At 35.9% G+C, this 27,245-nt stretch overlaps 1 protein-coding gene across 1 annotated transcript in view; it reads right to left on the bottom strand.

The window, feature by feature from the left end:
• RASA2 (RAS p21 protein activator 2) overlaps positions 1-27,245 on the bottom strand; it is a gene marked incomplete at both ends in the record, with an annotated part of 43,798 nt that overhangs the window by 5,438 nt on the left and 11,115 nt on the right. The window contains 15 exons of the mRNA XM_082003671.1: positions 490-563; positions 1,029-1,106; positions 1,188-1,274; positions 2,194-2,300; positions 3,675-3,798; positions 4,531-4,605; positions 5,047-5,161; positions 6,549-6,697; positions 7,850-8,006; positions 9,220-9,318; positions 10,669-10,745; positions 11,758-11,830; positions 13,698-13,781; positions 22,029-22,105; positions 26,525-26,619. Coding sequence (XP_081859797.1) covers positions 490-563; positions 1,029-1,106; positions 1,188-1,274; positions 2,194-2,300; positions 3,675-3,798; positions 4,531-4,605; positions 5,047-5,161; positions 6,549-6,697; positions 7,850-8,006; positions 9,220-9,318; positions 10,669-10,745; positions 11,758-11,830; positions 13,698-13,781; positions 22,029-22,105; positions 26,525-26,619 — 1,471 coding nt within the window. The remainder of the gene's footprint in view (positions 1-489; positions 564-1,028; positions 1,107-1,187; positions 1,275-2,193; positions 2,301-3,674; positions 3,799-4,530; positions 4,606-5,046; positions 5,162-6,548; positions 6,698-7,849; positions 8,007-9,219; positions 9,319-10,668; positions 10,746-11,757; positions 11,831-13,697; positions 13,782-22,028; positions 22,106-26,524; positions 26,620-27,245) is intronic.

The following is a 27,245-nucleotide window of genomic DNA, read 5'->3' as shown; positions in this document are numbered from 1 at the left end:
ATCACGTAAATTTTTATTAAAGCATTCTATCATTTACTGTTAGGTATTCCAATTACAGGGTAATTTTTCACTGTACTTTAAAGGCAGAACATTTAGCTTCCTAGCCTTAAACAGCATGCAAAGTAATTCTAAAATAAATTAATAAGTTCTTTTAAAATACACTTTCACAATCCTGAATAAGCCATCACAGAACACACATTGAATTTTAACAGAAATGCAGACAGGCTTTAATACATTTTAAGCTGCTTTGAAGTATTTTTTCCAAAGTATTTAAGAGATGAATTATGAAAGTTTACAGCTGTTAAACTAATTCTGCAAACTAACAAAGAATTATCACAGATTACAAATACCATAATTTCTACAGTGTATCAAACATTTTAATGAGTATTAATCTGACATTAATAGCAGATTTTTTTTATTAATTGGCATTAATAAAAAACCAGTAAAGTCAATTCTGGTTTGCACAATATAGACTCAAGATGTATTTACCCTTCTTTTAGATGTACTGGCTCACTCAGACCACTGGGCTCTTTACTTTCAGTAGAGGACAAATCATCTAGAAACTTAAGGAAAAATACAGGGAATATATACTATTCAGAAACACAGAACAATCAAAAACTATTTCAGTAATATACATGTACAGCTTCTTCTGGAACATAGCAATTACTTTATGCAACAGATGAAATTTAAATGTATTGCAGGGACTTGGAACAATGTAACAAGGAATGCCCGTAAGCCACACAAGATTTCTTTAATTAGTTCCTAAACAGCAGATCTAATAAAGTCTGTTTCAAAAAATTTATATATATATATTTTAAACTAAATTAGCTCAGTCCATTATGTATAAGTCTTTTGTATTCAATTGTGTGGATGTTTGGTTTTTGTTTTTTTTTTTAAAAAAGTCTGAAATGGACCACAACTTTTCTTTTTCTGTCTAGTAGAAAACTGAACAACACCACAACCTTCTAATAATGAAGACTGATCAGATACATCAACCATTAAAAAAAAAAAAACTAGTCAAAAGGTACCTTTTTAACAGATTCAGTAAATTTTTCTTCTTGAAATGTTTTGAAAAACTCACACATAAACGTCTCCTTGAAACTTGACTGAAAGAAAAGGTATATTGACATAAATAAACTTTCATAGAATGCTGTCTATGAAAACAGAAAGATTTTTAGTAGCCTTACAAGTTTGCTTTTGGTCAAACTTCCCCAACTCCCCAAAGTCTGGATGGCTTTTGATATAAGAGTTAATGTTCTAGAAGTCTGTGCATCCTAAAATAAAGAAACAAAATTCAGAAGTCACATTTTTTCACAATTCCACGTAAAACCTTGATTAAAATGAAAATGTCACTAACAATATTATATCACAATGTAGTAAACCTGACACATCTTCATTCCTTTTTTTCTTCGCCCAAAGAGAAGAAATGTGTATGCAGTATTGTCCTCTATTAGCGCTTCTGCTTTGTGAATATATGTATATTTTATAAGCTACTCCACAGTGTTTAATACTTCCCTCACTACAACTAGAATTTAATATTAGTACTTGGAAAAAATATTTTTACCTATAAAACATCTCAAACACCTCAAATCCTGTAATTGTTACTACACATCTAATGTTTCTCAACTATTCAAAACTTAACACTAAACATAATGAAGTACTGCTGGACCAATGGTAGAAATTTTCATAATACAAAGTGAACTTAAAACTGTTTTTAAGGGTTTTGCCTAATTTGTTTGCTACCTCACTGCTTGTATTTTAGTACAAGATTATAAACACAGCCACAGAAAGGGGTCTTGCTGTTCCTTTTAAAATGTTTAACCCTCAAGTGATAAAACCGTGTAATCTTTTTACTCAATGAACTGGATAATGTCAAAAGGAATGAATTTGAGTAAGTAGATTTTTTCTGTTCAAAGTACAACACCATTAAGTAGATAAAATAAGCTAATAAAGATAATCTCTGGAGCAGAAAATTTCATACTTATGTATTTTATGTGAAAATAACACAGTATTTTTTCTAATCTCCATATCCCTGTCTTGTGAAGATTTTTTTTTAAATGCATATCTACCTGACAATCTGAAAACTGAAATCTTATTTCCCAGTTACGGACCCACCAAAAGTAACTTATGCCTTCCCAGATAAAAAGATCTGACCGTTATGAATAAAACAGAACAAAGCTTCACAAAACTTACTGGATGGTGAGGTCGTAAATGAAAAGTATGAGGTGAGACTACGGCTACAGCAAAGAAACGAAGAAACACAAAGCTGCTCACTGCAGAATACTGTACATGAGGGTCATCTGCAGAGAAAAACCATGAAATGTAACATGCACTAAACTTAATAGGAAATAATGAAGACAGTCAACATAAAAATCCTTAAGAAGATAACATCAGAGGAGACGTTTTAAAAGAGAATAGAAAAATCAATGAAGCGCATGAAATGAGAAAGGTGATCATGGTAAGAAATGTTCTACTTATAACGGAGGGTTTATTTCTCTGAAAAGAAGTTCTGTTCTCATAAAACGGGCTCATCAGCTCTACTACTAGGAACAATGAAATTATTGCAAACATTTATATACACAGTGTTGATTAGGTACGGCTGTATGCATGTTGAACCAAAAGCTAAAGCAGTTAGCAGTTGCCTTTAAACACTAGGGCTATTGGGTTCATTCACTTGCAAAGCTCATCATTGATCAACTCTACATAAACGCTGCACAACGAATGCAGTCACCATGCAGAAACAACTTTAACTCCAATTCTAAGTTGCATCATAAAACCATGGTGTTACATAATTTTGATGCTGTAAATGCGGGTTTTCTCATTTAATATTCTGGGTATATTTACACCTTTATACTGGGAAATATAGTGAGATCACATTCTTACTCCAATGATCACGTCAATCTCACCTGCCTGGGAAGTTAGCTATTCTGAAAGGACTCTCACAACTAGAGGAATTTATGGCGTCAGTTCCAGTCACAAACATGAATCAGAGAAAGGCTCCAGATTATGAGAAGTATATTCTTCCTTTGTAGCTTATTATTGATTTCAGATTTTAAGTGACTGAAGTATAAGAATATTTCAGACCTACCACATTATTCCTATATTAAAACCATTCAGAAAGAATAAAACTGTTCTAATATTGTTCACATTACAGACGCATTAAGTATTTTACGTTACCCACCCTCCCCAAAACTACCCCTAAGTAGTAAAGCTGGACATTTAAGTTACAGATGTGCTAGTGATAGTTAATGTAGTTGCAGTTCATGTAGTTAAGATGTAAACTTGAAAATAAATTCGGTATTTACATCTCTCTTCTTTAGAAGCAATAGAGAGATCAGTTCTTCCAAATTTCACATATCTTTCAACTAAATCACTTCCTGTATTACTTGTGCTTTTCTTCTAGTATCTCACACTTTTGTTGGTGACTTCTTTTTTGCAGCTGTCTTGCTGTGTTTCTGCTCGTTACATTTTTGTATCAGAAAATACAAAATTCTTGCTGTTTGACCACAAGACTTTACTATAACTTGCAGACTGACAAACAAATGCTTGATTGTCAAGGTTAGAAGTTCAGCTTGGAACAAGGCAAGAATTTTAACAATTCCCGTAAGGTAAACTGCAGAAGTTAAGTATTTCACTCTGAACACCATTTCCAAAAGTTTTTAGAGAACACTTACTTGGAAATCTTTTTGCAGCCAGATGCCTCAAAGAATAAAAAACATCACACATTAAGGTAGGACAACTTATACTTGACCGTACAATTTCACGGAATACTTTGTCTACATAATAGCGTAGATTTTCCTGCAATTATGAAAAAAAGGGTATTTTCTTCAGACCATTAACATTTGCATTTCTATGTTTTTTTCCTGAACACAAACATAACACTACAATTGCTTTTTTCAAAACACTGCCGAACTATTCAATTATGTATTTTATTACAGTGTGTATTTTTAAAGCCTCATAATATTTATATGGGATTACTAGTGTTAAAAGATAGTTTAACGATATTCATTTGCATTAAATTATATGCGCAGTGGCTGGCAATATACAACTATCTATCAAAACCCATTTTTGTAATTTGACAACAACATGTTACAAAGCAGGAGCACTTCCCATGCATACATGGTGAATGTTAATTTACCTTGTTGCAGCTACTATTGCCTTAAATGTAAAAGGCAAGTGGCATGCAAAACTTCAATGAAAAGTGATAAAGTAGTCCTAATTAGCTACTTCTTCATCTAGATGCTAAGTACAGAACATGAGGAATCACAACACCCAAAAAATTGGTAAGGAAGACTGTAATCCTCTTTAGTTTCTCCTCCCCATCCCATTTTCTGTTGGACTCTTCCTTTGCTCTTTCCATAAAGAGGAGTAAGTAAACACAACTTTTCCTTTTTTTTTTACTCTGGAATCAGAGAATTATATTGCTACGGTAAGTTACTCATTTTCCATTACAGAGATCTGCTTTTAAAAGTGTTTTTCTATCAGATTTTGAGAAAGTTTTAATTCAGAAAGAGAGATTAGGAAACTTACCATATTAATTTCTACATTATCACCTTCTCTTAATTTGATGGGATCTATTTCACAGGGTTTAGGAGACTCACATATCTGAAACAAACAAACAAAACTGTACGAGTTCAATTTAAAGCATGGAAAATGGACCTACTTAGAACCAGATTCTGTCCTAGATTTAGCAGTAAAACTCTAAACAGGTTCTAACGAACCATAACAGCACGCAAGAATCATTCTCGCTTATTGTGTGCCTTTTTACATGTATCAGTTACAAAGCATCATGTAGGTAAATTCTGCAGTGTGTTAGAGGCTGGAGCAACTGTCATTGTTTATTTTCAAGCATATGGAACACAAGGAACAAAAAGCAGCTCCTCCCATTAAATTTGACCATTTATTGCTCAATTTAACTTTCCGCCAGAATTTCCCCAACTGAATGATTACTACCACACAGGGAGCTCCAAGAAGAATGCCTATCAAAGAGACAGGATACCCCAGGGGGCTAAGAGTCCTGAAAACAGTTTCAGTAGGATAACCTACCTCATCAATAACAGATTTCAAAGTAACCTTTAGGTAGTGCTTCCCCACTATTTTCATCATTTCATCTACACACCGAGTTGCTAACGAGTTGCCTCTGAAGATTGTGTTTGCTTCTCTGTAAGAAAAGAACTGATTTTTAATGAACAAGAAAAAATAAGCAGCTCAGTTACAAAATCCAATTAATATTCTATCTTGACATTACATAATTAATTTTTTTAAAACTGCCCCCCACCCCGCTTATATTTCAGTCAGGAATTCCAGAACCTAGACACCCAGCTTGCAATGGTACTGAGGAACAGAACGAGAATAAACAAGAATATTATTACAGGTATTGCCAAAACCAAGAACAGTAAATAAAACCGCAAGGAAAAGCTTAAGAAACGTTAGGCAAAGGAAGTTATAATCTAGTGCCAAATGCGAGAAAGAACAATTGTAGAAAATTCCAAAATAATGAAGACTTGTACCTCACCAATATACAATTCTTCCTCCAGTAGTCCTGGTGAAAAAAATCTCAGAGCTACAATAAATAGCATACTGCTACGCTACACTGACAGACTCAGACACTTTAACCAAAACATATTTAATCTAGGCTTATGCTTTTATTCATTACAGCTGTTGAAGAAAACTGAGAGCCAGCTGTGCAAAGTAAATCTGTCTAACTGTAGAGATTTAGTTTAACCTTTGTTACAGTTCAATTATAATGGAAATTGTGTGTACTAAAAAGCAGTTTAGACAATTATTTTCCAAGAATCACCTTCTTCTACACCGTTAAATTGTCTCACTTTAAGTCTGGAAGAAGTCAGTTTTGAAATGAACCATCCTGTGGTGACAAAATCCCTTCCACATCTCCACAGAACGTGACTCGGAACCTCAGTGGCCACTACTCAGGTCTACTTCACTTCTCTCCTAACCATAGAGCTGCAAATTTACAGGTCATACATCGCTACTTGGAAAAACTCCTGTGCTTGCTGCTTTCAAGGCATGCAGGAGGCATGTAATGTATGTGTATGTATGGCATATGTATGCATACACACCTTACAAGGCATGTACTTACAAGACATCTTTGCAGAAAACGAGTATCCCTCACTTAAGTCACATACTAAAGGAAACAGGATAAGATTCTCAGCATTTTTAAAAATGTTAAATACCAATCTAAGGCCCAGTAAAATTTGACAAGTGGCCAAATTATGACATCTTAAAATAGAAACTATGTGCTCTTAGACACAACTCTAGGCTGCTAGCTTTCATGTTTTCTTCAGCCTTTCTAGAATGAGAAAATTTACCAAACAGCACACAATCATTAACTCTGACTCTCAGCTTCAATATGATTTTAAGGAATGTTTTTATAAACTAGTATTAGAAGAAGAATTCATTTAGTCAGTTTTACATAATGAGAGAAAGAAATGTGACACGCTTACTTATCAATGTTGTACCATGAAGCCCTTTGAAACTCTTAAGAGTAATTTAAAAAGGCATGACATCACTAAACATGAAATACATACTGGGTGTCCTTCAGGTCTAGTTCTGCCACTGCAGCAACAAATGGAACTAGCTTATGGTGGTGTAGCAATAATCGTACAAGAGGCAGAACAGCATCATATTTGTCTCGACAAACTTCACTCAGTATATAGGCAGCGGATGCAGAAATCGGCTGTGAGAAAGCAGAATATGAAATCACGAGTGAAGCAGTTAAATGTTCTTCATGTATTTGGCAAAGTACAGATCAAATCTAACAAGACTATAGACATAGCTTCTTAAAAGAAAGTGTCAGTATTTGCTGTATAACATGGCAATTAAAAGTTTCCATTCTATAGAAATACTTAATTGAAAACTGGTATTATCTGCTCTATAATTGACATTTAAGAATGAAATTCAGCATCTGTTCACTCTTCTCATTCTCCCTAAAGGGTTAGGGTATGGCTTTGTCACAAATCCAAGTAAGAGGCAGTAACCAATTGCTTTACGATAGTGTCATACATCTTTATGAGACTTTTAGAGGTATAATCAGAGCACTTCAAAATACAGTTCTCACTTCTAAAGTGTCTGTCGCCATCCTACAGTTGGGAATTTCAATAAAAAACTGATCAAGTTATTTTATTTAAGTAAAAAAGACAACTGCTGACTGCTGCTAGTTACATACGCAGCTCTTCCTGAATTCCAGTTAAGTAGAATTTGAATAAAGGCTAGCAAAAATGCTAGTCACAACCTGCTTCCTCTTTACCTTTCTCCCCTTCCGCCAGTACTTCACTGTAAGAGACCTAGGAATATAAAGCCTAGTTACTATAATTTGATTCCTGTCTCAATGCTATATTAACCATGTACCACACTTCCCTCTTTGTCACCACGTCCACGTGAGAAATCCAGTCATGCTGATTAACATACTGGGGAACACAGAAGCAGTTCAGAAGAAGTGGAATTAGAAATAAATTCTCAAGCAGACCATTTTTGGTAAAGGTGATTATCTGCCCCTTCAGTGCAAATAATGCTCCGGAAACCTGCTAAATCCAGGGAGCCAAAAGACAATGTTGAAAAGAGCAACCAACGAGAAGAAAGTATTTATCTCTTCCAGTCACACAGCACACATTATTTCACTGTCTTTGCTCGTTCTTCTAAAATAAGAAGAAAATCTTGGTATTTGGAGCGGAAGTAAATGCTCTACAAGCTGCTCATCTGGTTATAACAGATGTAATTCATGTAAAAGAACAAAAAAATTCTCTAAATATGCATAATTCACACTGCCTCGTATAGGACTGCATAATTAATTTTACATTTTCATTTTAAAATAAATTTTCAATAAAAGTACCTGAACATCTGATGATTTTAGCAGCAAGTTTCTTAGAGAAGCATAGTATTCAGATGGAAGTACACAGTCTTCCGTATAACAAATATTTAATCTAAGTGATCCCAAATCATCAGTTTTTGAAGTCTTGTTTCCATTTTCTCTTGGTTGAAGTAAGTACCTGAAAGCAACAGGGCAATTGTAAAATACTAGACTCACATTTCATCAATTTGACTAATTTACAATAAAGCAAAGTATCACTTTTAATTATTTCAAAAACTGAGTCTGAAAACTGGCAACAAAATTCACATAAAAGAAGCTTGAGACACAAAAGAAAAAAAAAAAACAAACAGCATTTGATGCACCTTTAGCACATAATGAGACATGTCTTTATTTTCTCATATCTTTCCAAACAGTGAAATAGGATATATTTCTTGTAGTTCAACTAGGATAGCAGGAATAGTTAGAAATGATGTTGAACCTTCTCATTTTACATCTATGGTATTTAAGTTGTTGGACATTGCAGATAGAACAGCTAGTGCCAAGAATGTAAATGATCTAGTCTGAAACCAGTAAAAGTACATAATATTAAGAGGCTACATTCTTGAGACACAAGCAAGATTAAAGGGAAAAAAATCATGCTTTTTTCCTACTCTCATTACAAAAGACATTAAGCAATTCTTCATTGGCTTTTGCTGTAGTTCAACTGTATTCCAACAGGAGGCGCAGCCCTACCAAAATTTTAACAGCTTTTGAGTAGTGTCGCAGTATAGCTTCAACATTCAGCCTGACAAACTGAAATCATATCTTCAAATATTCTTTTACAATTGTTTATATTCGTATTTCTACAATCAGGCAATCAGACATGTTTTAATAATCAGATGCATTGCCCATGAAGGCATGCTAATATAAAGTAAAACAGATTTACAAGAAGAACCTGTACACAGAAGAACTTGACAGCATGACTCCTAGGCTTATTTTCCCAATATTTAGTACTAGTGAGTTGGTTTCATTTGCTGTACTTCAGCTGTATTCAAAAACATTTACTGTAAATTAGTAATAGTATTAAAAATCCATTGCAGTCATCACTTCCTGCTGCTAAGCATTTGGGACAGTAGAGATAGTTAACGCTCAGTCTTCCCTTTCCCACTCTCTGCGCTTTCCCCTGAACGGCATGAACTATTCTGTGGGAGTGGGCAGACTGAGGGAAGAGAAGAGCGAATTGACCTCTGGCAAGGTCAATTCATTGAGCAGGGAAACTCTCTAGAAAGACATTTTACCTAGACTAGAACAGGAAGACATTATTTTAATGGATAGTTAGAATAAAACATCTCCTCTGCAAGGCAAGATCTGCAAGATAAAAGCAAATTCACTTCTGAGCCACCATTTCTCACCATGCTTGAAAAGAATCATTTCTTAACACCTTCACAGGAACTTTAATTTCTCCTAGAAAGACATCTTGCACCAAATTTCCATTATTCCATAGGTCAACCCTGAAAATAAGAACATTGCTTTATTTTTTTTTCTCCCAGAGAGAAATAAAAAACTTCAGTTAACAGTAACTGCCTTACAGCACTAATCCACATGCATGCAGGCAGGAAATGTTAGAACACTCCATTCTAATTAAATCAAGAAGAATCAAACGAGTGGCTTATTAACCCATAAAGAACAGATAAAGAAACAAACAGTGAGAGTTAGACTCGCAGACCTTGCATCAGTAAAAAAAAGTGATATTGGCAACATATATGTATTGAGCAGTCTCCACCCCCAAAACTGTGCACATTTCTTCTCAGGTAATTCAAGTGACCTTTTCAAACTAAGATATTTACGTACCCCTATCTAATTGCTAAGATTTGGCACACTGCAATGCCACACCAACACATGCGCTTCTTTTCCAAACAGCAGCTCATATGCTTACAACCTCAAAAGGAATCACAGACTCCAGACATGCACCTTGGGTTTTTTCTATTACTTCTTACCTCTCTGACATTTCTGACAGACAGCAGTTGTTAAGAAGAATAAAAACAATTAATACTAGATTTGTTGGGGCATGACTATTTTTCTAAATATATTTGCATCTATAATGAAATACACAATTCTAATTAAGGTATTCATGAAGCTAATAGTTAAAAAGGCACATACCAAGTTAGTTCTATAATGGCTATAAAAGCTAACTACTAAATTCTTCTTCTGATGCCTGTTAGGAAACATATGCTAGCCTTGAAGACTTTTTGTCATTCAGCAGATTTGGCGCATGTGTGTGCACGAGCACCATGTTCTAACTACAACTTCAACTATTCCAACTACATAGCACAGACAGACCTGCTCTAAGGGTAAAGGAGCAGAAAAGGGGAATATACCTTGAAGTATTCTTTGCATTTGCAAGGAAAAGATGCAACACAAATGTTCTTCTAAGCAGCAATGCAAAACCGTAAGAATCTCATAAAAGAGGCTTTTCCCTCTGTTTTTACTAAAACAGCCAACTACAGCTGAAAACACGGACTAGCATCAGGTATGCTGTTATCCTTCAGTCCAAGTTCTAGTATCAATAATCTGCCCAGACTAATACCTATTGATAGAAGGTCCTCGTGCCTCTTTACTCACAGGCACAGGAAACAGGTTTAGGCTGCTAGATACACTCTACCACTATTCAGTTAAAAACAAAAAAACTAATCTTCAGTAATCTTTTATCTCAGAAGGATCTTTTCTACATCTTTTCTACAAGTCTAACGAGTAATTATCTGGAGTAACACTAAAATAAAACCTTTCTTTATTGTCTTGATGAGAAAATATTATGATTTATTAAAGATAAAATAAATCACTTTCTAATCTACATAACTTACCTGACTTCTAGTTTCTCAATATCTTCTTCTTCCACCTGAAACTGGGACTTTTTGGTGTAACTGCTGGACCTGGTTACCTGCAAGTAAATTCCTCCTGTTCACACAGTTTTTACTGCTGTATTATGGATGTCAAAAACAAGTGAAAATCCTGCATCTTTAACATTGGTAAATAGTTACTGTTCCTTTTAATAAAGGAAAAAGTTCAGTTCACCAACCTGCCTGTTGACAGAAAGGCATGTGAAAAATGGGTCAAGAAGGGTTCATGGTGGAATCCCTCAAAGTTATCAGACTGGTTTGGATCACATTTTTATCCTAGTATCTTACTTCTTAAAAGATTACATTCAGTTATCTTGAGCAGCTCAACAGAAACACATGCCATATGTAGATACTCTATACGTAAGTATGGAACAATTTCTCACTGAGGTCCCACAGGAGGGCCACTATCTATATAAACACAGTCAAATATAGTACATTTGAGGCATGTGTAATAGTTGAGCTACTTCCAACTCTCAGCTGAACAGTATAGTATACTGACATGCAAATGTATTTTTAATACAGAGACAAATCAGATCAAAAATCAAACTCATAATGTGGTTATTGTAAGGTAGCTCACGTAGAATTGAAATGAAATCCTAAATATCAGAAAAGTTAACTTTTTTAAAGAAAACAGGAATATTAGCCTTTAATGGGTATAATTGCTACATTGTTTTATTAAAGTAGTAAGTTATGGGGTTTTCTTAGCTCAATGTTCTTGAAAATATTTAAATTGAATTCCACAGGATAGGTTAAAGTTCTCCCAGAACTCCTGATGGCAACAGATGCTATATGAAGTGATTCAAAGCACAAATTACCTTCACACACGTGCTTGTGAGAAAGTCATTTTTCACACAGCAATTGAAGGGGAACGCTATTGTCTGGCAGGCCCCAGAAATTTAAGTATGTCATTCCCTTATATTTGAGAGGCTAGTAAAAGCTCCAATTTACTTGGAGAGAACTTTCTGCATTACGTACTGTTATGCAGCTAGCTTAAGAACAGTTGAAGGGTTGCATAAAACAGATAAGCAGGCAGAATACCACACAAAAAGTTACCTCAAAATAAAATGTTTCATTAAACTGCGGATTGCTTGTTTTCTTCTTTACTTTGGTCTTCTTTTGGTCATTCCTGTTCCAATGTGGTAAAATTTTTACCATAGACAACTTAAACACACAATTATAAAGACATTCTATTGTCAAGAAGGACCCATGCATTTAAGTTAAAACATTTTTTATTTTAGAGATCACTTTGATCAATGAAGAAAATCTTAAAACAAAATGAGTTCATTTTCACAATATAGTTTGAAAAGCTAAATTTTCAAGTGCCATACCTAGTTAATTGTGCATCTGTCCAGCCCAAAGCTTCTATTTCATTTCACAAACGAGTAGAACTTACACGTATCAAGTAAAAAATATCAACAATTTCTAAAGCATTTCAAACTTAAGTCTGCAGACAATTTCTTTACCACTGCTTGCAGGTTATGAGCACAGTTCTCCTCATCTTGTTCAACTGACAGTTTCTGCTTTTCCCACCCTCTTGTTGGAGAAATACCCACTACTTCTTTACACAGAGGCTTACACCAAGCCACTGAATGTTTTCTTTGGAAAGAATCACTGCTAATACTCTATGCTAAACAGCATAGGGTCGGACAAAACAATTGCTCCCCACTCCCTTATGTTTTATATATTTTTTTTTTATTTTCCACATTTTATAAAATAATAGAGTCTTATTTAGTTAGTAAAGTTCTACGATAGTATAGAAAATGCTTTCTAAACAAAACAAATATAAAATGTGGAAGAAAAATTGCCGTAGACATCAACTAACTGTTTTCAGGCACTGGCCATGTAAATATTCCAGTCACAGTACATGAGTCACACATGCATGAGATTGGAAAACGTTAACCAGGAACTTCTGTCAGATTTGCACATATATTCCCGTACCAACAGGGCAAATATTGTGTGGGACCGACATTCACCCAGTTCCATCTGTATCACAGGGCTCAAACAGGAAATATATGTTGATTTACCTTCTTTGGCAATCAACACCACGCTTCCTAGGTATAATGCTTGAATCTCCCTAGCCCTCTTAAAAAAAAAAAACCCAACCAACCAAACCACAACAAAAAAACACCCACCAAAAACCCCCAACCCAAACCTAAAAAAATGTGATTGTGTATTACCAAGGAGGGAAAAAACGCCCCATTCACTCAGAGCTTACTTGGTGACAATCCTCTCAAAGTCTTTAAAACACACAAGTTTGAGAGAAGATATTCTGGTACTATGCTCACAGTGGCAATTCTTCAAGTACTGGGGAAAGTAGATGGACTTAGGTTTGATGTTGCAAAAAAGAAACAGCAGAAACCTAGCCTACTTTAGATGTTATTGGGCAAGGACTTCCTGATAATGCATATGTGGGATATGGGATTTTTCTTACATTATAAACCCCAACAGTTACTCAGGATTACTGGTCCAGGATTATCGATCCCAAAAAAGGACACTGTTGAACTCTGGGGACTTTGGATGTAGCATCCTGAAGGTGCTGGCATTAGAGAGGTCTCACCAGAACCTCCACTCTCTTGCTTCCTCCCAATTGCTAAACATTTGCTGCCAAGAAACTCATGCATTATGAAAAACGGGGAATAGAGGAAGGTGGATGAGCAATTGACTATATCGTTCCATGCAGGAATTTGACAAAAAATTAATAGGAAGTACAGTGCAGATATCAAGAGGCCAGTATAAAACCTGAGAAGACAGACAGAACTGAGTGACAAGTGGTTCTTAGCTAGTGCAGGCCATTGAGACAGACCAAACACCTTCCCAATCTTGAAGGTATGGTAGGGAAGGGGAGAGTACAGTAACAATGGAAGATGTGATGTATGCAGAAAACATTTCAAGATTTTTCTGTATTTTAAAGATTTTGCTTATAACTTATGACTTTCTTTCCCAGTTTGAGATCACAGCATTTAAGATTCATTAATTTTATACTAAAATGTTACCTGGAAGGCCCCACAAGAGAGACTGTTGCATAAGGGTCACAATTCTGTCCATTTATAAGAGGCAACCCATGGCACTCCTTTATGCTAAAACGAAAAGGCAATCAGTAGATCAGTGAGTCAATGTCTTTGTCTTAAAAAAAAAAAAAAACAAACACACAAACCCAAACAACCTTTTCTTTTTTAAAAGATTTTCTTAAGTCCTTCTGTATTACACAATGATATATACATTGATCTAATGTAATGTATGTACATGAAGTAGATGGTAACTACAGATCTCTGGATGGTAATACTCAAGTGTAGAGTCAGGGGATTCCATGAGAACAAAATTCTCAGAATTGCTCCAATAAAGGACATTGCAATATCACACATGCATTGCAAAATCTTAACTAAAATGAACTGCTATGTTAGTGGAAACTGCAAACTTCATTAACTTCTAAATTTGATTTCTCAAGGCCCACAGAAAGCTATTTGGCCTCATCCACATGTCAGCGACTACATATGGAAGGCATTAAAATGCATTTAAATATTTTGTTTCGGCTAAACTACATTCTGAATTGAGTAAGCTGAGAAATGCAAAGTCGTATCCTGAAATGCTATTTAAAATTAAGCATCCAAAACCATTAGCATGTAGTCCTAGCATGTCTAGGTTCCATTCATACTATTCATCCAAAAAGAGAAAATCAGTTTACCTTTGAAATAGTGTTTAAAGTTCATTTTCAGACTCTTTTCACAATAGTACATGACCAGGGTTAAACAGCCCTTTTCAAAACACTGTTTTCTTCCATAATTCGTACAGTAAGTTGTAAGCTGGTGTTTAACAGGTACATATGCACACTGTTTACCACTCCTGATGCAAAAGGGATGGGATGGTTAGAAAGTAATGCTCATGGGGACAGAGACATTTTCTGGACTTTTTTCTGAAGGCTTGCAATCTTTTTGAATCACCACAGCAACAACACTACTGGAAACAGACCTGGGTCTGCAAGCTGACTAACCTTCAGATGCTGCCCACATATGAGTATTAACTAAAACCAGTTGGAATAACAGAAGTAAAGCAAAACAGTTTGTAAATTTACAGCAGAAACCAGACTTTCTATCTAAATGATGCTCTAATGTAGCCATGCACATTGTAGTATTTATTAAGTCCAGAAACATTCAGCAGATTACAAAATTTCATAAACAAGTAAGAAACAAACGAGATCCGAGTGTTACACTCCTGCTTTCTCTTTTTAATATTATCTATTTTTAAATAATGTATTGCAGGTATTTAACTAAATTAATGCAAGTAAGTTTTGGTTGCCTTAATTAGGCAGTTTGAATAAAATCCAAAACCTACGTAACTTAAGGAGAAAATAGACTTTTCTGCTCTAAGTTCATATAAACAATCAAGTACATGTTCTAATACTATAATGTGGAACAGTAAGTTGTGCATATCAAGTTAAAGTTACATAGCAGCAACAGTAGCTACACGCTGTTGTTAAGAAAATGCTTTCTGTACTGCAGAAAAACAGTGTTAAAAGAAGAACAAGAATTGCAAACTCAAACACAAGTGGGGAAACAACAGACACTAACAGTCCTGAGCTGCCTCAAAACTCCAGACTCTTTAGAGTATGCATCATTATAAACCAGATGGTATTTTCCCCAAAAAAAGTCCCTTTGTCTTAGTCAGTTCAGAGAACATTTAGTGCTGAACCACTGCACAATCATTTATTTTTCTTCCAGTTTTCAAGCACGTGGCCTTCAGCATTTCAATAATTTTTGAATCACAATAAACCCTATAGTGATTTCAAACCCACCATTTGTTGTTTCATAAGCATTAAATGATTCTTCCTCCAACACACACAACATAGAAGAGTGGTGACAAAATTAAACTGTCTAGACTTTTCAGTCATTTGGGGTATCTGATTTGAGGCAGATAGGACTTGGTTCTTTCAGACGATCAGACATTTTGTAGCACTAAACATTCTGTCTCTGTAGCTCCCAGGGATTTTCAGTTTCAGGTGCGAGTGCTGAGTGTACCTGTAAGTTAACTGCAACTCGAATCTCATAGGAAATTCATAGCAGATGGATCAAGTCCAACTTATCTGGATAGAAATCAATTATTTTCACAAGAAAACCACAATTTCTCTTCCTACAGCCTGTGTCATGTTCACCAAGCTCCTGGATTTCTCCAGCAAACATATATAAGTCCTACAGAAAGCAGTTTCTTTCCCTATGTACAAAGTTTCTAACTCCTTCCCTGATCACTGTATGAATGACCTGCATACTTGACATAATGATCCTGTGGGAAAACATGCATTATCATATCAAGAAAAACTGATCACAATGCCCTACTTTTGGTTACAGAAACAGCTTGTTCCAGCCTCCCCTGTCTTCTTACAGTTTGACTGCACCACACACAAACTAAAGGAAGGCTTGTTTGTGATTTCCCGCAAGTTGAAAAACATTTTACTGACAACTACACAGCCTTGCAGCAGAACTAGAATCTCCGGATTCATCATACAGATCTGTCACTTCAGACTGATTTCATGCTCAATCCAGTCAGTCTCCCTGTGTAGGCAGTTCTAGAATTCCCTTCTCATCTGCCCAAGTCCCAGTTCTGTTGCCAGCAAGTAAGGTCTGCCTAGCTTAGACAGCCTACCCTGTTACAACATCTCTAAAAACAAACAATACCCCAGTCCCCCAACCATCAACTCCTAATATTCCCAAATCCTTCCTTTTCAGACCCATCAGGCTCAAGAATGTGTTTCAAATTTATCTCACCCCCTCCCCTTCCATCTCTCACTCCACGCTAGCCAGTCATAACAATCCCTTAACACTCCAGTTACTGCCTGGAGTCTGCTTTAGATATATTATCTGACAGCACAAAGTCAACTAAACTGCACCAAAATGGTGGATCCTCCTCCTCCTCTTACACTCCTGCCTAGCATCTGTCACCCATGGTGATTCTGTTTACTAACCTTACAGAAAGCTATTTAGGTTTTGAGCCAGTTTTCAGTCTGTTTGGTGACCTGAATTCTCACAAGCTCCAAAGACAGTGCAAGGCAAGTAGCCATTAAGGGTAGGAAACCATTAAATCAACTCAGCACTATCAAACTGGATTGTTACTCCCTAGGGACTGAATACACAAGACTGAATTATTGTAGATAGTTTTAAGCTACTAAACAAACAGCCTCTGGTAAAATGTTTAAAAATTGTTGAAGATGTTTGAAGTGGCTCAATTAGAGTAGACAACAGAAATGCAAAAGTGCAACCTCAACAATTTACCAGCTAGCAAATCTCACAGGAATACTGCCTTTCCCCAAAGAATCAGGCCAAGTGCTAGAACCACAACCTTCTACATCAGGAAAAAACAAAAAGCCTCCACCAAATAAACAACAAAAACACACCCCAAACACTTTCACCAGTCAAAAAAGAAAGTAACACTAAATATACATTCCTATTCTGACAACCATAATAAATTTATTTCCACCAGATGGTAAACATTTCAGCTTTGACAAATGGTTTCATCTATCTAGGCTGGCACAAGCAATTTTCATTCAAAAGGTATAAATATGCATAGTTTGAAGAAGTAGACAGGAACTTAAAACCCTTTTATTTTATATTTTGAACTACTACATCTTTATGTAAAGTCTAGGCAATAGCTAACAAAAGGACTTTTGTTCTTTTCTCAAACTACTGATCAGTTACGGTACAGTGTAAGAGATCTTCAGTTTACATTAATTCTTGCTTCACATCTCAGTAGTTTGTTCTGCAAGAGGAGTTTCATACAGGAAATATGAGCCTTTCAGATACAACTGGCATATATTCAGCTCATAAGGTGGAAATAAATCCTTAAAAAGACAGCCCACAATAAATCCCCTCAGTGGCTGAGGGACTCTACCTCCACCATTCAAATCACAACTGAAGTCCTCCAAGTGTAGAAGCTAAATAACTGCAGCCATTAGGATTTGTACACTTCATAAAAATTGTTGTGTTCCCTTAGAGTGACTTCCTGCAAGCAGATAAAACAGAACAGTAACAAACTGGATAGTATAGTGTGTAATTTATTTAGAAAAGTAAGTGCAAAAAAAGACAAAATCTAACTGTAATAAGCCATTTCTGGGCTTTCAAGTATTCACATTGTAAATACATAAAACTTTCTTTCAGAGTTGAAATCACGCCAAACACAGAGAAGGCAATTACTACCATCCAATAGCCTAATTTGGCAAGAAACCATTCAAGTTATCATCCGTTTCAGCAGCTGCAAATATGCAAGCAATGGTCACGCAAACTTGTTTTAACAGACTCCCAGAAAGGAGAGCTGCAAGCATATATTTTTGAAATGTGCTACTATACATGCCATTGTGGTTTTGAAAAAAGTGCTCACACTGAGTCAGCAGCTTATCTATTGCATTATCTTTTTCCCCTCCTCATTCACACATCTGAAAAGGAAACAACTAGAATCAGAGACAAAACAAAATTCTAATTCAGAAACGGACTGTGGGTGTATCTGCATGAAATTTAACAGCAAGTTTCCAATTAATACAAAAATTGTATGTAAAAATCAGGGCTTAGCCCACTGTCGGTGGTCTCCAAGACAGCCCTTCACCAAAGGAAGATTAACTTTAAGCTTGTATTTCAAAAAAAGTGCAAGAGCTTCATTGATATAAGATAAGCAATTACAAGTCTTAGTTTGACTTTCTCCAGGGAAAACTGCATTTCAATATGATGTTTTTACAGTGCTTATACAACCTGAAAGCCCTAGCTGGCTTCAGAAAGTTACACCTTAAGAAAATTGGCCAATATTTCTTCCCCCCGGCCCCCAGCATCAAGCAAGACCAGATCAGTCAGTTGTGATGTATCTTGTACATGACCACTTTTTGTCAACTTGAGGAAGAGAAGGAAACTTTCAGTTTTTAACAAAGGGGAGAGGGGTGGTGTGACTGTTACCCACAGCTTCGCCAATATAAACATAGTTTGCAATATATTAATATTTATCCTTCTCCAAGCTTACTTTCCTTACATAAAGTTGGGGATTAGAACCTTAATGAAGATCTAAATCAAAAAACAAAAACAGAAGGGGGCAGGCAGAGGGACAGAGGACAAAAAGAAAGAAACATGAGGAAGCCCATTCCTGGTTGCATTATGCAACAACTGACCATCATCATATGCAGCAACACTTATCTTTCTAAAAATCACACGCTCTTTTCCCAACAACTTCTTGTTTGGAAAAGTTGGCTTTACTGTAGACACCAGCATGAAAAGTGATGCCTGCCTTCCTCCCACATTAGCTGTAAGAGACTAACATCATCAGCAGCTCTCTGTTGTCCACATTTAAAAACTACTGCCTACTGGAATCACCTTCAGTTTTTAAATCAATCTTCATCATAAAGCCCATCTAGAATACCAGCAAAAAAGGGTTCTACAACCATACCTACAGAACCAAAATAATATGAATCCATCTCAGGACATCAGGTGTAATCCTATCGCTTTGGTTCAGCCACAAACAACAAGGTAACGGGGGACTCCAGGTAATGCTCAGAATCACAGCCCTTGAATTACTTGCTGTTGTCTGTGCACTTAACACAATCTTTAAACTTGTGTTGTGGAAGTTATAGCTACTGTTTTTCATCTTTGTAGAATTTCTGGACTGTCAGGGAATATATGGTGGAAATCCATTAGAGACTTACCTATGCACAGAAGCCAGCATAAGTGTCTAGAATTCTCTATCCTACAAAATGTGGAACCAGTGAAAGTTTAAAAGGTTCCCTGTCTGACTACATTAAGAGACTACTAATTTCGACATGAAGTAAAACATGGCTCTCAAAGGCAAGTATTATAGCCTGTATTTTAAGAACTGTTTTTTCCCTTTTTTTTTTTTTCTCCTTTGGCTGATACTTTTTTAGTTTTGGACAGATCAAGAAGAGGCAGGGACAGAAATATACATATATACCCATTCTTTGGGTTTTTTTTACTCAATTGCAGCCCTGCTACTTCATAACTTTCAGCTTTGTTAAAGGAGTTACTAATACAATGATTTCTCAGGGCCTGGTGACTAAGAAGACATAGCAACAAGTGCATCCCTGACTTAATTATCCTTGGGAACTTACAAAATAAACAGGCTTTAAAAGAGTTGACATTTTCTATTAAATAATCTCACGTGTATTTCCTGAAAGTTCCTCATGCTTTAAGATCAAAAGGGTCTCAAAAATGCCCTCAACATCCATTTCTATAATACTCTATCTGGTGAGAGATTTCTTATTTCTCATACTCTCACATGTACATCCAAAAATATATCTATGTACTACTTATACAGAAAATTATTTCAAGGCTATCAGCATGTGTGATAAAATACTACTAAACATTTTTAGTTTAAGGAACTCTAGTGCATTTCATAATCTCAGATGTAGACAAAAGTACTGATGTAATACTGCAGTGTTTAACACACAATCCTCTTGCACATGTCAGTGAGTGGATGAGTACAGCAACCACCAGAGAACCCTGACTTCCTTTCAATCATTTATGTGTGTCATAAAGAGATCCTAAGAGAGGGCACAGCAAGTAACCCACTTCCTATTCAAAACTGCAATCTGCAACAGTAACTTTCTTAAGCAACTTTTCTTCACCATATGAAAAACCCAATTTTTTTATTTTTAAAACATGTTTAACTTAGACTAAAGTGCATGGATATATAAAAAATTGAATTTAAAAAGTTAACATCTATCAGAAAGTTAAGTCGGGAATAAAACAAAGTCATAAAGCTCCAGCCAGCTTTTGGTGGTGAACAGTCCATGGGGGAAAAGCTGTTCTAATTCTGCTCCCAATGAACGACACTGCCACCCACTATACAAGTAGAAACACATTCAGAATTATCTTTAAGTTACAAATATACATTGATGTACAGCAAATTCCCGTACCTCACCTGAATTATCAGCCTACAATAGCCACTAAAGCATTACCAGTTTCACAGAACTAGCTTCACTTTTTATACCAAGTAAGTAATAGAAAAGCAAAGAGATTATTTTGCTAGGTCTTGCTACAATTAAACTACCCATCTTGGTTTAGATAGTTGATTAAGACAGAAAAAAAAGTAATTCAAACTTCATAATGAAAACTACATTAGCAAAATTGACAGTATAATGGTCTCCCCCTGCCCCCCTGAGCTGATCTGACCATGAAGTCACTGAGACAAACGGAAGACCACACACCATTTCCTCAATAGTTTTGTAATACAACCCTTTCTTTCATACTTTCATAGCTTTTTCAGAGAAGATTTTAAAAACAAACAAAAAAACCCCAAACCCTCACTCGCTAAATAAATATGTCAGTTAATGAACGATGTTGGAAAGCAAAATTAAAGAATCTTACTATCTTTTGAGTTTTCAATTTTAATTTCCCCTTAGTCTTTATAATCCTTGTCTGTACCCTTTTCTTCACATGGCCTATCTCACAGCCTGTTAGGAGACAAGTGCAGAAAAGCCTTTATTTCTGAAGCTTTAAAAATAAAAACCATCAGTAAGACTGGCTTGTTCCCATGAACCTTACTCACGCTGAGAACGCAAAGAAGAGTCACAAGAGAATGCTGTCAATCTCACTGAGTTTCTGCAAGTCATTGGTTTCCACTGGTCTGTTCAATGAAAGGAAACTTGTCTCCCACAGGCAAGTAACACAGAAGGCTGTCAGCCTTCTTCCAAAATAAAGGCTAGGATTAGTTTCTAGAAAGACCGGTATCTTCCTGTAATGTGCCCTGAACAGACAAACTTTTTATGAGAGTGTCAAAACATTTTGTATAGCTATACTTGCGTTAGCTTCTTACCAATTTCTAGCCCTAAATGTACTGCTTAATAACAAATAATGAGTAAGAAGAAACAGAATGACCAGTACATGGAGAATTTTTAAAATTGTACACGTAACATAAAATGAAAATTGTACATGTCGAATGAAGACATTTCACACTGTTCGCAACACCACCAGCAGCAGCTCAACTCCATCGGTAACAGCAGTACTGCAAGTTCTGCCTGTCAGCTGCAGTGGGCATTTCTAGGTTTCTCACCAGACCCAATTCAGTTGGAATTACAAGATGCTGAACTACTGATACCGGATGGCCATGCTGAGTCCTAATAGAAGTGAGTGCTTTGGGAGCAACAGGGATGAGCAGCTGTGAAAAACTTCTGCAGGAGTTCCTTAAACATACACCCATTCCCTCAGCAAGGTAGGCTCCAAAGAAAGTCATATAAAAAGAAAAATGTTATTGGTACCAGGATGTGCAGACATTCAGTATTAAGACAGACAAATCATACCACGTTCTAACAAACAACTAAATATTCAAGGATTAATGTATTTTCTTACTGTACTACTAGTTGCTGGCACACAGATCCATTATCTGTTATCAGTTCATTCAGTTTTAATTCAAGGTGAACTTTCCCCTGAAAAAAAGAGAAACACAAAAAGTTTTAAAAGCCTTTCTTTTAGAAGTAGTAATTAGAACAATAATACAATTTAGAGTTAGAAGCTATTTAAGGTAATTCCAATATACCCACTTCAAGCAAATATGTATTCTAAAGCATGTATCCTACAAATAGATTATAATGAATGCATTTGAACTTGGACAGACAATGATAAAGAGAAGTATTATCATCAACTGCAGACAGCACACGAATTGGTCAAGCCTCCATAGACCTAACACGCACAATATTTCCTCCAGCATGAGGAAGTACCAAGACCAGAAGTCCCTCTCAGCCTTTTTGTCCTAAGCATGGGATGAACCCTTGAGCAAGCAAACAGCGAACTTATGAGCGAGCATTTCAGGAGCAAGTTCTAAAATGATCTTGTACTCTGAAGGCAGTTAGGTGTATTTAGAAAAATAGAATAGCATGCAGTGGCCATAATCAGTAACATTTAATATCCAGCTGTGAAATCCTGTCCATCCCACCAGACTGAAGATCATTTGGAAATTTATTATGCATCCCAGTGTAGATTTCAACTAATCTCATTAAGTACTCATGGAACTGTATGCACAAGGAGAGGAAAAGGTGGCAATAATTGCTAAACCTGGCTTACTCCTTTTTCTGCTATGGTAGGATGTACTAAGAAAAAGAATCCATAAACGATGGCACAGCATCTATTAACTTCAGAACTCAGCAAGAGCCAGGCTACTCTACCCTCTCAATAAAAGGCTCCAAAACCTCTAAACCATGATGTGCAACTTTCTTGGGATGACCAAGATTTGGTACTGTAACTTTGCTCCAGACCTCTACTGCCTGAACAATACTGCTATTCCCTTCAGTGCCTGGCTATTCATGCTGGCTTTCACATCTAAGATAACCAGACACTGACACAGTCTTTCCTCTAACCCATATTCTCCTTAGTATTCTTGGAATTTGTCTATTTGCTAAATGGATCATCAGATGACACTGGTCTGACCACAATTGATTCTTAGGGAAGGGACCTGGAAGGTCATTTTAAAGTGTGGCAAAGGAAGCAAGCTACAATTTGAACTATAGTTTTGCTGTACAGCAGTAAAATGGAGGTAAAACCCTTAGACGACCTTGCACACATTTCTAAAGCACTTATGTTTTGACATAAAACTGAAATGTTTTTATTGTAAATCCCCTGGGGCAAGGGCTGTGTTTCTCTCTCTGTACGTCACATGGGAGGAGAAATGAAGTTTCTTTTATAAGGAAGTTTTAAACGTAACTATTTTGGGATGCTTGCCAAGTGTTTTGCAAACTGTTACTACATGCATTGGAACACAGGTACATTAAGAAAGTATTTGTCAAGCAGAGAAACTCAATTACAAAAATAGATTTACTGGATAAAAACAGGATACTGAGGAGCATGTCAACAGCCTTACAAGGCAAAGGTTTTGAATAAAAAAAATGAAAGGACAACATTAGTAGTTATTTATTGTAATAATTGACTTAACTAGTGTTAGTAGGCAGACAATGTGAATGGCCTAAACATCTTCCTTTTACTTTTGTAAAAAAAAAAAAAAAAGTAAACACAAATCATGTGTTCTACACTGATGTTCTACACCGTAATGGCTACAGTAACATGGTTTTAATTATTTCCCTGACATGGATGGAGAGTTTCAGGTACATTTTTGCTGTTTTGTTTGTTGAGAGCAGCGTGATGATTTCCTAAAGTGATTGATCTCAAGATCTCTATCAGACCTTTTGACATAATACGCAACCAGGTTTTAGACGTGGTTGTACAGATTGGTTTCAGATCAAACCAAAGATAAATCAGCCATTCTTACACAATAAATAAGCAGCTCACTTTATGTGAACACAATTTTTGTCTGTAGATCTCAGGGTTTTTCAAAGGCAGGTAGGTACCATTTTAGAGTTACAAATGGATTAACAATCAGTTTGCAGATACTGACTAAAGGAAGATGGAGCTCTTGATTATGTGGCCAAGATTGACGTAGGAACAATGGAGTCAAAGTCAGAATGTCCAAATCACCAACCTGAACTTCAGAACTACAAAAACAATTTAGGTAAACAGTTTTGTTTTTTAGAATGGCTACTGCATTTTAAAACTTTTTTTTCCCCCTCCCCAAAGTTTTGATATTTTGATCATTTCCACATTATGAAATATTACAAGTATCTATAGTAAATAGAAGTTTTCTAGTTTTCTAAAGCTCTTAAGGGGAAACTGGGCTAGCAAACATATTTTAAATACTTACGCCAATAAGCACTCATATACTGTGCTTCAAGATATGCTTATTAGTAAAGAAGATGACAACCAGTGCAAAAGCACTTATGACTTGGTATGGATTTTGTACATTTACAAGCTGTATACCACAATACTCAATATGCATCTCCACCACTAATGTACCTGATATACAGGCTGCTCATGACACCAAAGTTAGCCTGCATGAAAAACAGATTACTGGTACAAAGGAAGTACGGTTTTCTTTAAGGGGAAAAAAAAAAAAAAAACCCCAACCAAGCAAACTGCAGTATGTCCTCCATATAGCCAAGGAACACAAAATACTTCTAAGCAATCCTAGTGCCTTGTGCCCATCATAAATTCTGGAAAATACTCACATGGCGGGAACTAGAGGAAAAAACATCAACTACATGTATGGTGCCATAAGGAGAAGAGCACATCTGAAAGCATTTTTTTTTCTCCAAACTGTTATCTAGCTTTATAAACATCCGTGAACTTTTTCTGCACATATACTATGTAAAAGCCTGCTATTTTCAGCCATGTCCCCACCAATAATCTTGGGAGTCTCCTAGGAATACATTTCACTATAGTATGGCACATCCAAACCAACAAGATTTCAGACAAATCTGGCAGTTAATTCAGTTAGAATAGAATATAGAACTGGTCTCAGCTTGGCTCTTACAAATTTAATGGAAAAAGGAAGCAGGACAGAGGAGAAACTTACACAAATGCCCTAACTCAAGGAAAGATTAACATGAGGAGCACACACCTCAGCAGCAAAGTTCATCCTTTAATGGAAATGTCATGCAGGAGAACGCTTTACACATGTCCCAGCCATAGCCTAGTATCAGTAAGAGCTTACATTCCACTGTGAGCTACAAACCCATGGAAAATTAAAAACTTTTTATTTCCGATATGTAAGAAATTGCTAAATTCCATTAATGGAATTTTGTAATTGAATTTTCATACTTACTCATATAGTATTATGACAAAAAGTAATCTTTCATTCAGTACAGTTTTATGACTCAAAAAACATAGCATGCATGACAATTTTTAAGTCAAAGCAGAAACTGCATTTCAGTTTATATTTGGAGAGGACTTCTAGAATGTTCAGAGTGATTAGATGGAAGAATTGGAAGAAGAATAAGACAACTGGCAGTTGGACTAGATGACCTGTAGGTCCCTTCCAGCTTAACTGTTCTACTATATTCTATTCTAACTGAATTAGTACTGATTTTCAACAAACAACAGAAAGTGGTATTCAGATGTTTTGAAAAATCTGTCTTCATCTAAAGCAATCATACGCCCTCCTATATACCCAACTGCTGCATGCTAAGTTTACAGCTCATAGGTGATTAATCCTGGAAAATAATGTGGTTTGTTGTTCCCCCTGCCCCCTCGAGAATGCTGTATGCATTCACCTCCTGTAAAAGTAGACAGTATTCTCCCTACCCAGAGGGACTTCCAAGTTACTAGAAAAATACAAACATTGACAAATCCAAGACTTTTACCCTCAGGCAAATCTGAAAAAAATATTAAAATCTAATAAAATGGTAATCACAGCATCAAGACTAAGAGACTCCCAAGAATACTTTTCTGTTTTCTTCCTCAAACCAAAAAGAGGATTGCTAAAACTTCTAGAGCCATCTCATTTTTACATATTACTAGAACAATCTTGTCAGAAGAGCCTGAACCTGAGAACAAAATACAAATCTGAAGTGCAAATTATTTGATGCTGAATGCATAAAGTATTTCAAAATAAGGTAAATGAGCACAGCACAAGTACCTCCAGTTTTGAAAACTTTAACAATTTCAGGTAACACCAAAACTGACTAAAAAAAAAAGATTCAGTAGTTTCCTAAATCATTCACCTGTCTAAGTACATAGCTCCTCTTGCATCAAAGATTTGAGACATCAAAATACCTTTAAGATATTTCCCAAACAGTTGCTTCAAGTCTTCTGCCAGTTTTAAGTATCATGAGGAACAATATAGCCAGTTTAGAAATACAGAATATGCATTATTCTCTAAGCAAGCTGAAAGACACAACTGTTTCACAAGAATTAAGACAGATGCTAATCTCTGTCTACCACAGCTCAACATAAACTTCTACCATTACATGCACTTATCTGTATTTAATTTTAAAAAGGTAAATGTGCAATTTAATAGTTACCTGAACCTCTGAATTAGAATCAACAGGTTGAAGCATAAACCAATTCTCTTTTCCTGTGTAGTTACATAAATCTTCTTTTTTGATTGACACCTTTCCTGGGGAATGGGAACAGGGATAGGTAAGCATAAATACCACTTTCATCTGAATGGGACAAATGTTTAATAAATTTTGTTTAAACTCTCTTTTAGCCTTTTAAGCTCATGATACTCTATGAAAAGCTTATGGAAACAAGGAACATGAAGCATAAGTAATCAGAAAAATAGTTTATATAAAGTCAAATTAAGCTAACTATGATGTGTTATCTTGGATATCACTAATAACAAAATTAGGTAAAATCAGGAACACACTCGTGGCTGGAAATAACAAAATAGAGATTTGAGAGAACAGTAACGGTGCTGAAGAATGTTTAAATAGGAAACTGAGGGTAGATGCCTTTTGCTCTTCTGATTGCTGTTTGGAAAGCTGTTATTATACCAAATTATCTGGCATCCGGGTGCAAATTATTTCCTTCCTCAATTCAAGTAATGTGAAGCCTACTTCCACAGCAGACTGTTAGAGCTTTATAGCTACTATAACGAAACAGCAGCTGCAGCACAGCCATTATGCAGTAGAAAAAATAAATTCACCTCCTGTAATTTTTCACTTAAGCTACACAAAGCATTCTGCAGCAACATCTAAGTCACTAAGTTACAGGTTGCACTGACAGAGGAAAAAATTATCT

The sequence above is a fragment of the Phaethon aethereus genome (genome assembly GCF_964289735.1).
Source record: "Phaethon aethereus genome assembly, chromosome: 9".
Lineage (NCBI taxonomy): Eukaryota > Metazoa > Chordata > Aves > Phaethontiformes > Phaethontidae > Phaethon > Phaethon aethereus.
The sequence above is the reverse complement of the archived record's forward strand: the minus strand, read 5'-3'. Positions and strand labels throughout refer to the sequence as shown.